Source organism: Salvelinus sp. IW2-2015, linkage group LG8, assembly GCF_002910315.2.
Source record: "Salvelinus sp. IW2-2015 linkage group LG8, ASM291031v2, whole genome shotgun sequence".
NCBI lineage: Eukaryota > Metazoa > Chordata > Actinopteri > Salmoniformes > Salmonidae > Salvelinus > Salvelinus sp. IW2-2015.
This window is the reverse complement of record NC_036848.1, coordinates 32899783-32914309: the sequence shown is the minus strand read 5'-3', so window position 1 is coordinate 32914309 and position 14527 is coordinate 32899783. Positions and strand designations below refer to the sequence as shown.

Genomic DNA, 14527 nt, shown 5'->3' with positions numbered 1-14527 from the left:
CATGGACTCGCTATATCGTGATTTTTTTGTGTGACAACCTCTCACAATTATCTCTAAGGTCCCTCAGTTGAGCGGTGAATTTCAGACCAAGGAGGGTCCAATGCCTTGCAAAGAAGGGTACGTATTGGTAGATGGGTAAGAATACATTTTTAAAAAGCTGACATTGAGTATCCCTTTGAGCATGAAGTTATTTACTCTTTGGATGGTGTATCAATAGACCAAGTCACTACAAAGATATAGGTGTCATTCCTAACTCAAGTTGCCGGAGAGGAAGGAAACCGCTCAGGGATTTCACCATGAGGCCAATGGTAACTTAAACAGTTTAATGGCTGTGAAAGGAGAAAACTGTGGATGTATCGACATTGTACTTATTCAAACCCAAATGAGTGAAAAGGAAGTCTATACAGAATAAAACATGCATCCTGTTTGCAATAAGAAACTAAAGTACAACTGCAAAGAATTACACTTTTTGTACTGAATACAAAGCGTTATGTTAGGGGCAAAGTTTTTTTCAGGATAAAAATAAAATCTTAACTGGTCTGCTTTCCAACCGACACTTTTCAGCAGGACAATAAAACAAGGTCAAATATACACGAGTTGCTTACCATGACGACTTAATATTCCCGAGTGGCCTAGTTACAGTTTCGACTGAAATTGTCTTGAAAATCTATGGCAAGAATTGAAAATGGCTGTCTAGCAATGATCAACTTGACAGACCTTGGAAGAATTTTTCAAATAATATTGTACAATCCAGCCAGGTGTGGAAAGCTGCCAAAGATAATTMTATCATGTGTTGAATCAGCGGTGTGAATACATAAGTTAGATATGTATTTCATTTAAAATAAAACAAATGTTTACACTTGTCATTATGAGGTATTATGAGGTAACATTTGGAATAAGTCCAGGGGTATGAATACTTTCTGAAGGGTGTGTGACGACAATATAAAACGCAACATGTAAAGTTGGTCCCATGTTTCATGAGTTGAAATAAAAGATCCCAGAAATGTTCCATACGCACAAAAAGCTATTTTCTCTGAMATGCACAAATTTGTTTACATCCTTGTTTGTGAGCAATTTCTCTTTTGTCAAGATAATCCATCCACCTGACAGGTGTGGCATATCAAGAAGCTGATTGTAYAGCATGATCATTACGCAGGTGCACCTTGTACTGGGGACAATAAAAGGCTACTAAAATGTGCAGTTTTGTCACAACACAATGCCACAGATGTCTCAAGTTGAGGGAGCGTGCAATTGGCATGCTGACTRCAGGAATGTCTACCAGAGAATTGAATGTTAATTTCTCTACCATAAGCCGCTTCCAAGGTCATTTTAGAGAAATTGGCAGTATGTCCAATCGGCCTCACAACAGCAGACCATGTGTAACCACGCCAGCCCAGGACCTACACATCCAGCTTCTTCACCTGCGGGATCAACTGAGACCAGCCACCTGAACAGCTGATGAAACTGTGGGTCTGCACAAGTGAAGAATTTCTAAACAAACTGTCAGAAACCGTCTCAGGAAGCTCAACTGCGTGCTCGTCGTCCTCACCAGGGTCTTGACCTGACTGCGGTTATGTGTTGTAACCGATTTCAGTGGAAAAATGCTCATCTTCAATGGCCACTGGCACGCTGGAGAAGTGTGCTCGTCAATGATTAATCCCGGTTTTAACTACCGGGCAGATAGCGTGTATGGTGTCGTGTGGGTGAGCGGTTTGAATATGTCAACATTGTGAACAGAGTGCCCCATGGTGGCGGTAGGCTTATGGTATGGGCAGGCATAAGCTTTGGCCAACAAACACAATTGCATTTTATTGATGGCAATTTGAATGCACAGAGATACTGTGACGAGATCCTGAGGCCCATGGTTGTGCCATTCATTCGCCGCCATCACCTCATATTTCAGCATGATAATGCACGTCGCAAGGATCTGTACACAATTCCTGGAAGCTGAAAATGTCCCAGTTCTTCCATGGMCTGGATACTCACCAGACATGTCACCCATTGATCATGTTTGGGATGCTCTGGATYGACAGCGTGTTCCAGTTCCCGCCAATATCCAGCAACTTCGCACAGCCATTGAAGAGTGTGACAACATTCCACAGCCTGGTCAACTCTATGAAGATGTGTGTGTGAGACACCTGCCAAAATAAAGGAAACACAAATAAAGTGTCTTAATAGGGTGTTGGGCCAMCACCAGAACAGCTTCAATGTGCCTTGGCATAGATTTTACAAGTGTCTGGAACTCTATCGGAGGGATGTGACACCATTCTTCCATGAGACAATCATTTGGTGTTTTGTTGATGGTGGTGGAAACCGCTGTYTCAGGCGCCACTTCAGAATCTCCCATAAGTGTTCAATTAGGCTAAGATCTTGTGAAACGCACACAGAAATCCCTTTTAGCCATGGTAGCCAAAATAATGGGCAACTGGGCATTTATATACATGACAAGCATGATGGGATGTTAATTGCTGCATGTATTTKTAGATAGGCAGGCAAAAAAATATATATGTACTTGACACACAGCGTCATAACATATAAGCTGACATAACACCTGTTGTGATATATATTCCATTATTTTATGGCTGGTTATGACACCTACACAAGTGTCAAAACTCACAAAACCTACCACACAAGGCAAAACATTCCATTACACCATAAACATACTTTTGACACGTAGGCTGTTAAATATATTTATTTTTTATTCACCATATGATATTTTCATTGTAATAGTGCACACATTAATGTCAGACATGCACCTAAAACTAAGCAGATTTCAGGAGCAGGACTAGACACTTTTTTTTGACTGATATAAGGGCATGTATGTGATAGGCCTATCTGGCTTATATGATTATGATGGTCATAATGCATGAAAGTGTCAAAGTGTAATKTCCTAAGTTACTTCAAATAAAAAGTAAAAACATTGTAGAGAATTCATTGCAACAAAGGATTTCAGAAACAAACTTGCAAATGAAAAATTGACAGGGGGAAAAAATATTTTAATAACTGTGGGTTTTGACASTTAAATAGGTGTCATGACCAGTCATACAATAACGCAATATATGTCACAACAGGTGCAAATATGTGGCTCATGACAGTGTTATGACAAGTTATGTCAGCCGTTATGATGTGATTGAGTGATTATGACTGTCATAACGTCACCCAAAAAAGGAATAAACATAACTAAATTACATTTGACAGAGGTAATGAACTGTCCATTGATAGGTACAGGACCATGTTTGCAAAACAAGTGGTTCTGCACTTAAGTCACTATTACACAGGTAAGCTAATGGYTACATAATATCAGGAATGCATACAGACATCTAGTGAATGTGTCCAACACACCACAGCCTGTAGTTGTTTGGCACTTACTGACCCCMAAAAATGTATTTACATTTTTTTCTCAATTACATGTATTGCTAAAATAAGAGATTAAGGAAATATAGGCAGGCACCACATTWCTACAATGCAGARCAACTCACTCAAATCAAGCCTGATGGTCTTGTACAGTTGAAGTCGGAAGTTTACATACACTTAGGTTGGACTCATTAAAACTCGTTTTTCACCCACTCCACACATTTCTTGTTAACAAACTATAGTCAGAAGTTCACATACACTAAGTTGACTGTGCCTTTAAACAGCTTGGGAAATTCCATGAAATTATGTCATGGCTTTAGAAGCTTCTGATTAATGATGTCAATTAGCCTGAGTCAATTGGAGGTGTACCTGTGGATTTATTTCAAAGCCTACCTTCAAACTCAGTGCCTCTTTGCTTGACATCATGGGACAATCAAATGAAATCAGCCAAGAACTCAGAAGTCTGGTTCATCCTTGGGAGCAATTACCAAACGCCTGAAGGTACCACGTTCATCTGCACAAACAATAGTACGCAAGTATAAACACTATGGGACCACGCAGMCGTCATACCGCTCAGGAAGGAGACGCGTTCTGTCTCCTAGAGATGAACGTACTTTGGTGTGAAAAGTGCAAATCAATCCCAGAACAWCAGCAAAGGACCTTGTGAAGATGCTGGAGAAAACAGGTACAAAAGTATCTACATCCACAGTAAAACGAGTCCTATATTGACGTATCCTGAAAGGCTGCTCAGCAAGGAAGAAGCCACTGCTCCAAAACCACCATAAAAAAGCCAGACTATGGTTTGCAACTGCACATGGGGAAAAAGATCGTACTTTTTGGAGAACGGTCCTCTAGTCTGATGAAATAAAAATACAAAAAATAGAACYGTTTGGACATAATGATCATCGTTATGTTTGGAGGAAAAAGGGGGAGGCTTGCAAGCCGAAGAACACCATCCCAACCGTGAAGTGAAGCACGGGGGTGGCAGCATCATGTTGTGGGGGTGCTTTGCTGCAGGAGGGACTGGTGCACTTCACAAAATAGATGACATCATGAGGAAGCAAACATCTCATATTGAAGCAACATCTCTAGACATCAGTTAGGAAGTTAAAGYTTGGTCACAAATGGGTCTTCCAAATGACCCCAAGCATACTTCCAAAGTTGTGGCAAAATGGCTTAAGGACAACAAAGTCAAGGTATTGGAGTGGCCATCACATAGCACTGACATCAATCCCATGGAAAATTTGTGGGCAGAACTGAAGTGTGTGCGAGCAAGGAGGCCTACAAACCTGACTCAGTTACACCAGCTCTGTCAGGAGGAATGGGCCAAAATCCACCCAACTTATTGTGGGAAGCTTGTAGAAGGCTACCTGAAACGTTTGACCCAAGTTAAACAATTTAAAGGCAATGCTACTGTAGGAATCGAAATTTTGAACATTGAGATAAAGACATAGATCAGACTCCTAGTATATAAAGGAGTGAGATCTGTAGAAAGGCTGTGGAATTTGCTGGGTGGACGGGAGGAGATCAAAGGATTGCTATAGGGGAAGCAGATGGACATCTGTGGACCCAGCGAAGGAGGGGTTGAGGTCAGGAGGTGAGGTCAGATCCCCTGAAGGGAGTAATAAGGGTTTACTACCCTTTTCCTGTGGAACCATAAGATGTAAGGATTGGAGAGAAGGAGTGTCTTAAGTGGAATATATATTCCTGTGATAGTGAGAAATGTTTGGCTGTCTGAATACAGCCGTGTCGACCCTTTGGGAAGAATTAAACTTGGTTAAGTTTCTCTAGTGTCCGTGAGTTATTTACTCTGAAAGATAAGAGCCTAACACTACCAAATACTAATTGAGTGTATGTCAACTTCTGACCCACTGGGAATGTGATGAAAGAAATAAAATATGAAATCATTCTCTATACTATTATTCTGACATTTCACATTCTTAAAATTAAGTGGTGATCCTAACTGACCTAAGACAGGGAATTTTTACTAGGATTAAATGTCAGATATTGTGAAAAACTGAGTTTAAATGTATTTGGCTAWGGTGTATGTAAACTTCCGACTTCAACCGTAAGTATAAAAGCTTGCTTTCATATAATAAATAAAAGCTTGAAATGTTAGTGGAATAGGATAATGTCTTAGTGTGGTGTGTGAATAATCCAATACTGTAGTAGGTCAAAGCTGTGTGCTGGAAAACCTTGGTAGAGCATGGGTCAAAACAATATAAAGTTGTATTTGTCACATGCTTCGTTAACAGCTGACAGTGAAAACACTTACTTATGGGTACTTTTCCAACAATGCAGAGTTAAAGATAAACATATATCCATATAGTGACACGAGGAWTAAATACTGCAAATAACAATAACAAGTAAAAAATAACATGGCTATATACAGGGAGTGTACCAGTACCGAGTCGATGTGCAGGGGACGAGGTAATTGACGTAGCTTTGTACATATAGGGACAATTTATGCTTGGTCTGGTAATGTGGTCCAGAGGCTCCATACGGAGGGTGTGACAATTGCGCAGCATCTGGAGGCTGTGCAATTGAAGCATCAGGAAACAGGATAGGTAAGACAGAAGCAGCAGCGTATGCGATATGTGAAAGTGCATGTCTGTGTGTGTGAGAGGCGAGTATGTTGTATGTGTTGGGATGTCAGTGGGTAACACTTCACTTGACACCCAGTATCATAACATGTTATGACATGGTCATAACCACGTCATAATGTGTGACAACCGGTCATCACCCGTCCTAATATGGTCATAACGCTGTCATGGTATATAATTAGACCTGTTGTGACAGTGCATTCGGAACATATTCAGACCCCTTGACTTTTAATTGTTTTCTATGTTACACCCTTACAGGATTTAAAAACAAATCCCTCAAATCTACACACAATAACCCATAATGACAAAGCAAAAACAGGTTTAGAAATGTTGACGATTTTATTAAAATAAAAAACTGAAATATCAGTATTTTGTTGAAGCACCTTTAGCAGTCTCAAGTCTTCTTGGGTATGACGCTACAAGCTTGGCACACCTGTATTTGGGGAGTTTCTCCCGTTCTTCTCTGCAGATCATCTCAAGCTCTGTCAGGTTGGATGGGGAGCTTCGCTGCACAGCTATTTTCAGGTCTCTCCAGAGATGTTCGATTGGGTTCAAGTCCGGGCTCTGGCTGGGCCACTCAAGGACATTCAGAGACTTATCCCGAAGCCACTCCTGCGYTGTCTTGGCTGTGTGCTTAGGGTCGTTGTCTTGTTGGAAGGTGAACCTTCGCCCCAGTCTGAGGTCCTGAGCAGGTTTACATCAAGGATCTTGCTGTACTTTGCTTCGTTCAGCTATCCCTCGATCCTGACGAGTCTCCCAGTCCTTGCCGCTGAAAAACACCTCCCCAGCATGATGCTGTCACCACCATGCTTCACCGTAGGGATGGTGCCTGGTTTCCTCCAGACGTGACGCTTGGCATGCAGGCCAAAGAGTTCAATCTTGGTTTCATCAGACCTGAGAATCTTGTTTCAGAGTACTTTATGTGCCCTTTGGCAAACTCCAAGCGTGCYGTCATGTGCTTTTTACTGATGYGTGGCTTCCATCTGGCCAGTCTACCATAAAGGTCTGATTGGTGGAGTCCTGCAGAGACGGTTGTAATTCTGGAATGATCTCACATCTCCACCGAGGAACTCTGGAGCTCTATCAGAATGACCATCGGATTCTTGGTCAACTCCCTGACCAAGGCCCTTCTCCCCTGATTGCTCAGTTTGGCCGGGCAGCCAGCTCTAGAAAGAGTCTTGGTGGTTCCAAACTTCTTCCATTTAAGAATGATGGAGGCCACTGTCTTCTTGGGAACCTTCAATGCTGCAGTCATTTTTTTGTACCCTTCCCCAGATCTGTGCCTCGACACAATCTGGTCTCGGAGCTTTACGAACAATTCCTTCGATTTCATAGCTTGTTTTTTTCTCTGACATGCACTGTCAACTGTGGGACCTTATATAGACAGGTGTGCCTTTCAAATCATGTCCAATCAATTTTATTTACCACAGGTGGTAAATAACACAGCCATAAAATAACCCAATATGTCACAAAAGTGTAAATATATGGGTCATGGCAGGGTTAAGACCATATTATGACAAGTTACGTCAGCAGTTATGGCATGGTTATGACTGTGTCATAATGTTATGATGCTGAGTGTCAAGTAAAGTGTTACCGAAATAACAGTCTATGACTTGGGTGGCTGGAGTTTGACAATTATTTGGATCTTCCTCTGACACCGCCTGGGTATAGAGGTCCTGGATGGCAGGGAGCTCGGACCCAGTGATGTACTGGGCCGTACTCATCACTCTCTGTAGTGCCTGGCAGTCAGGTGCCTTGCAGTTGCCGTACCAASAGGTGATGCAGCTAGCCAAGATGCTCTCAATGGTGCAGCATTATAACTTTTTGTGCATCATACCAAATATTTTCAGCCTCCTGAGGGGGAAGAGGCACTGTCTGCCCTCTTCACAGCTGTGTGGACCATGTTAATTTCTTAGTGATATGAACACTGAGGAACTTTAAGCTCTCGACCCGATCCACTCCAGCACCATCGATGTGGAAGTTGGCATTGTGGTGCTCGTTAATTTCYTGCAATTTGTATAGAATTGCAGGAAAATATCTGAAAACCATCACATTTCACACTCCGGTGCCAATTCTGTACCAGTTTTAACCACGCCCTCAACCCCATTAATTGGTTGTAAATTTGTTGATATTGGACATTTAACCCTTTACACTCGTGGGAATTGGCCTACATTGATTGGGTTAAATTGAAATGTTTCTTACAAAAGAAATATGAAAAGCACATGCATAAGCATGGTAGCAATTGAAAGGCAACAGATTGAGATTATGGGAAAATTATAAGACCAACGTTCCCCTGACACAAGACCGACTCCAAACACCTTACATTTACTGTACTTTTCACCGCATTTGTTGATAACGAAATCTGAAAATACTMTGGATACATTCAGTAACATAAGAACATTATTGGAAAATGTGGGGTAGGTGCAACCTAAAACGACGGTTTGAGGGAGAGGACTAACTGGTGTCTCCAAGTGGCCACACACCTCTCAAGTGTCCACAGTTCCTAAGTAATTTCAATGCACTTTGACTCAGTCTTCAACGATAACGTGCTTTTTTGAGCCCTCCAAGCTGTGCTGTTGAGAAACTAGAGCACATTTGTTTTGTTTGGAACACAACCCTGCATCCCCACCGTCACACAATTACTGTTGTTTACGCAATCCAAAAACGGCCCATTATACATCTCAATCTGGGTCAGGTTGGCATCATTTATAAGCTTGTTCTATTGCCAACATGACCAGCTAAATTATAAAATACGATTTTAAAGTGTTAGTCTTACACAGGGCAATTCAGAGAAACAGATCGTCATTTTGGTGCGCATAGAAAGGAGTCACGCGTGCATTCAGGTGCGTGTTCCACARCGAATTTTCAACACAATAGATAAACAGATTCTGTTCAGAACATCCCAGGGTATGACACCCTGTCATCTTGTAACTGTACATCAGTGATCAAACGTTAACACTGTATATGACATGAGTTTTATGATATGGAAATGTGAAGTGAACATTGGCTTGCTTGTATGACATCAAAGTGGTATTTATTATAATCATCAACGGCTCATCTTTCAAAATACATTGAATCCTCTTGATTGACAGCATTTCCCCTCACCGAGACAAAACATTTGCAAAAGTTGCCCAATTAGCAGGAGGGATGGGAGCAGCTTCTTGTCGCGTGCGGTGYTCAAGTTCAGAACGGCTGTCAGTAAAAACCCATACAACGCTGTGAMGCGCAGAGCTCTGACGTAATGTGTAGCATGTTACTATACAGCCACTGCGTTCCAATTTAGACACTTATCAGTGCCCAAATCTGCCATTTTCAACCCGTAAACGGGCACGAGTGTAAAGGTCTATGTAATATAACTACTGTAGTATTTATACATCTCATGCAGAGGCTGCATAAAAGCCCATCATTTTGTCTGCTGTGAGATTGTGTGGACCCAGGGGGGAGAGGCTGAAATGTGTATCTAGATCTATAAGGAAGTGGACACTTTTGCAGTGCCAATGATCAGACACCAAGTACAATATAAATCATTCATTAGAAATGCCACACCTTCATAGTTTTAAAACAAACTTATACTAACTACAGACAGTGACTTTGTTATACAAATCTCACACTTAGTGATCCACATTCTAAAGTAAGGAGGGAAACAACACGGCCCCCATTGAATCTAGTTTCTGACAACAGGCTGAAACGGGCATAGGTTAAAACACCTTGTAGACTACTCAGTATAATACTATAATCAATTTCATCAATAAACAACTTGGGAACAATATCAGAAATCGCTAAACCCTGTATTGACATTATGATAGTTGTGTGTGCTCCAATAGACATCAACAAAATTACTTTAAAGCGGCAATCAGCAGTAAAAACAATTGCAAAGCGGACTCCCCACTGGTTCGGTTAAAAGTTGAGGGATGGGCTGGAAAAGGTAATCCCTCAAATTCACAGACAGAGCTATCTATGGATGCAAGGATTGACCAACCATGATATCAACATTAAACTTTTAATCATGTTTTGAGGCTATATAGTTTGTTTACATTTTGTTTGTTTACAAACATTGGAGTAAAACAAGCTTATATTTTGGGTTCTGATGGGGTACGACAGTTGAACTAAGTTTATGAGGCATTTAATTTAAAGTTATATTATTCAAGAATCAATGGGTACTTAGTAATTGCTACATCCATTTTTGGACTAATAAATTGATGATTGCCCCTTTAAAAATGTACTTTTGATCTGATGTTTCACAAAAATAATTATACCTGGGGATTCGAAAACCTCTCTTGCTTTTGACATCAAGAGGTGATGGGGTTCTCAACTGCTGATATGCTTGGACCTGCTGCAATGAAAATCTCATTTTGTTTTCAAATATATCAAACACGGTACACCATCATACATTGAGCTGTATTTTTTTTTTTTTTGTCTCTGTACTCCAGCATTTTGGATTTAAAATGACTATGAGGAGTGCAGACTGTTAKCTTTAATTTTAGGGTATTTTCATCCATATTGGGTTAACCGTTTAGAAACTACAGGACTTAGTGTACATAATGCCCCATTTTAGGGTACCAAAAGTATTGGGACAAATTCACATATATGTGTATTAAAGTAGTCAAAAGTTGAGTATTTGGTCCCATATTCCTAGCACGCAATGATTACTTCAAGCTTGTGACTCTACAAACTTGGATGGATTTGCAGTTTGTCATGGTTGTGTTTCAGATTATTTTGTGACCAATAGAAATGAATGGTAAATCATGCATTGTCATTTGGGTGTCACTTTTATTGTAAATAAGAATAGAATATGTTTCTTAACACTTCTACATTAATGTGGATGCTACCATGATTACGGATAATGAATAATGATGAGTGAGACAGTTAGACACACAMATATCATACCCCCAAGACATGCTTATCTCACACCATCACAATAACAGGGGAGGTTAGCATTGTTTTGTGGGTATGATATTTGTGCGTCTAACTTTCTCACTCATTATTCACGCTACATTCAGGACTATCCGTAATAAACGGTAGCATCCACATTCATGTAGAAATGTTTCGAAAACATATTAAATTCTTAGATTCTCCAAAATCTTTTTTACCCTCAAATTAAAGCTGACAGTCCGCACTTTAGTAACCTCATAATCATTGTATAATTTCAAATCTAAAGTGCGAGATTAAGGAGCCAAAACAAAAACCCAGTCACCGTCACACTACTTCTGAAGCGCACTCTTTCATATCAAACAAGATAAACCATCGAAAAAAATGGCGCAAAAAAAATACGTAACAGCAAAACTAYTACGTGCAAAACACTAAATATCATCAAATACACAACTATATAGTTATAAATTACAGTACTGTGAAAACTGGGACATAAGGCCTGCATMAATCTTTTTCACTAATTGGCCTTTTGACCAATCAGATCAGCTATTTTGCCAATAATTAGGCTAACGATCAGAATTGGGCTGCCTGTGTAAATGCAGCCAAAGGGAATCAAACAACAAGCCAGCTTGTTGGCCACATTCACAATGCCCTCATTCTTAGCAGGAGAAAGGCTGGGAGCCGCAGTTACTGCTGCTTCCCGCACMTCAACTAAATACACTGTCTGGAGTTCATGCAGACATTCTACACCAGCCTACAGTAGGCCCATGACTCAGCTGTGGGTAGAAGATACAGCATGGCCTTTATTCATTCTCAAAAAAAACAGCCTGAGCAGGGTTAGGCTGGCTGCTGCATTCAGCAACTGTCTCAACACGGCCACCACTTCAGGGATGTATTCATTAGGCACCAAACAATAATAAAATGGACTGAAACAAGGAGGAACTACCTAAACTTGTCCAATAAGAAACACTTGTGTATTTTTCCGTTGCAAAATGTTTTGCTACGGTGTACCCTAATGAACACAGAGGGGGGCAGCTAACGACCCAGCAGATAACACGACCTTCCTTCACTCTGAACCATCATTCTGGAGCCGCCATCCAACTCAACCAGCCAGCCAGGTTGGGACTTTCTGGGGGAAGTTCTTTACTCGCGGGAGGGACTAACTCAACTCATCATGGTGTGTTCAGGAATACTGGTGCGCTCTAAGGTGGTGGAGGGGGGCCTGGCATCATTTGTGGATCTTCCAGTTCCTCAGCAGAGGGAGGAACCGGGCGGGGGTCAGATAGCCGGTGTGGGCCCTGCTCCCAAGGACAGGATAGTCACCGCCCCCCAGGAGGAGCCTCTCCGCCTCCGCCTCCACCACCCAGGCCTTCGAGTCCTGYAGAGAGAGTCCCTGCAAAGGGAGGGGGAAGTAGTGGTCAACAGCACAACAGACATTTCTGGAGTATACAGTATATGCATGATGCAATACACACCTGCCCATGTCATTGTCCACTCAAACATACTAATGCATATCAAATCTGTAGATGTCAGTGTGTTACGCTAGTTGTCACAGTATCAATAATAACAATAGAAAACTACACATACAATATTAAAATGAAGAACATTTCGTTTGAAATACTGCAGATAACATCGACTTAGACATTGTCCCTGAGTGACTCATTTATCCTAATTAATGAGGTGATAAATAATTGCGTAAAATATAAATGGCATTATATAAATATTGTACAAATAAAATGAAGATGTCAAAAGTTAAGAAATTGAAAAAGGAAAACTGACTGTGGAAGACAGATTTATAGGCATGGCCAGAAGGAGAAGAAAAAGATGGGGGCTACTAGGGCCGATAGGGAAAGCCCTAGTTGTAAAGACAATAGGAAACTGTAGGGACTTCTGTACCTTCTGGGGACTCCATCCACACACTGCAGACCGAGCGTCTCACTCATGGGTCTCAGTCAGAGGCACACAGTATGCTGCCYTGCTGCTTTCATCCTTACTGTGGCTGCTCTCTTGTGTGGCTGGGGCGATGACGCTCTGGTTGCAACTCGTCAGTTTCTTCAGCTCGCTGGCAAACGAGAGGCCTTTCCTCTTGTCCTCACGGGCCATCTGAGTGCGCACACGCACACACACACACACAGTCAGAGTTATTTCTGATAAAAGCCAGAACTCTTATGAGCAACAATAATCACTTGAACTTTTGGTTTGATGTGGGTGTGTTATGTTCGTATATTACTGAACAAAAATATAAACACAACATGTAAAGTGTTGGTCCCATGTTTTATTATTTCAGCTCATGAAACATCCCAGAAATTTTTCACACACAAAAAGCTTATTTCTCTCAAATTCTGTTCCCAAATTTGTTTACATCCCTGTTAGTGAGCATTTCTCCTTTGCCAAGATAATCCATCCACCTGACAGGTGTGGCAAATCAAGAAGTTGACTAAACAGCATGATCATTACATAGGTGCAAGTTGTGCTGGGGAGAATAAAATGGCACTAAAATGTGCAGTTGTCACAACACAATTCCACGGATTCCACAGTCTAAAGTTTTGGAGTGTGCAATTGGCGTGCTGACTGCATGAATATCCACCAGAGCTGTTGCCAGAGAACTGAATGTTCATTTCTCTACCATAAGCCWCCTCCAACATTGTTTTAGAGAATTTGGCAGTACGTCCAACCGCCCTCACAACCGCAGACCACGTGTATGGCGTCGTGTGGGCGAGCGGTTTGTCGATGTCAACATTGTGAACAGASTGCCCCATGGTGGTGGTGGGGTTATGGTATGGGCAGGCATAAGCTAYGGACAACGAACACAATTGCATTTTATCCATGGCAATTGTTATGCACAGAGATACTATGATGAGATCCTGAGGCCCATTGTYGTGCCATTAATCCGCCCCCATYACCTCATGTTTCAGCATGATAATGCACAGCCCCATGTCGCAAGGATCTGTACACAATTCCTGGAAGCTGAAAATGTCCCAGTTCTTCCATGGCCTACATAACTCACCAGACATGCACCCATTGATCATGTTTAGGATGCTCTGGATCGACGTGTACGACAGAGTGATCCAGTTCCCGCCAATATAGACACTTTGCACACCCATTGAAGAGTAGGACAACATTCCACAGGCCACAATCAACAGCCTGATCAACTCTATGCRAAGGAGATGTGTCGCACTGCATGAGGCAAATGGTCACACCCGAGACTGACTGGTTTTCTGATCCACACGTCTACTTTTTTTTTTTAAGGTATCAGTGACGAACAGATGCATATCTCTATTCCCAGTCATGTAAAATCCATAGATAGGGCCCAATTTATTTACTTGATTTCCTTATATGAACTGTAACTCTGTAAAATCTTTGAAATTGTTGCATTTATATTTCTGTTCAGTATACATATGGAAATTAATTTTTAAAAATAGTCATTGATGACAGGTGCACGGGCCCCCAGAGCTCTTGGGCTGCGATTATGTCCGGTAGGCCAGTSGGTGTCAATAATTTCGAACCCCACTGCATATGCATGACATTATGTAAAACATGTCTCACACTCAGTCATAGTTAGTAAAATAATGAATTGGCAGATTTTGGCACCTTCAACTTTTTTAAAAGGTTACAAGGAAAGTTAATCATTTGAACCACCTCAATTTATTCACATTCGCTGAATGTTAAGTATATGAAATTCAAACATTCATTACCAAACT

The 14527-nt window shown here is 41.3% G+C and overlaps 1 protein-coding gene across 1 annotated transcript in view; it reads right to left on the bottom strand.

Annotated features, from left to right (window-relative positions):
• Positions 1-8965: 8965 nt before the first annotated feature.
• Positions 8966-14527, bottom strand: part of LOC111967754 (1-phosphatidylinositol 4,5-bisphosphate phosphodiesterase epsilon-1-like) — a 98450-nt gene continuing 92888 nt past the window's right edge. The window contains exons 30-31 of the mRNA XM_023993082.2: positions 12723-12929; positions 8966-12219 (exon numbers count right to left, since the gene is read on the bottom strand). Coding sequence (XP_023848850.1) covers positions 12762-12929 — 168 coding nt within the window. The 3' untranslated portion in view covers positions 8966-12219; positions 12723-12761. The remainder of the gene's footprint in view (positions 12220-12722; positions 12930-14527) is intronic.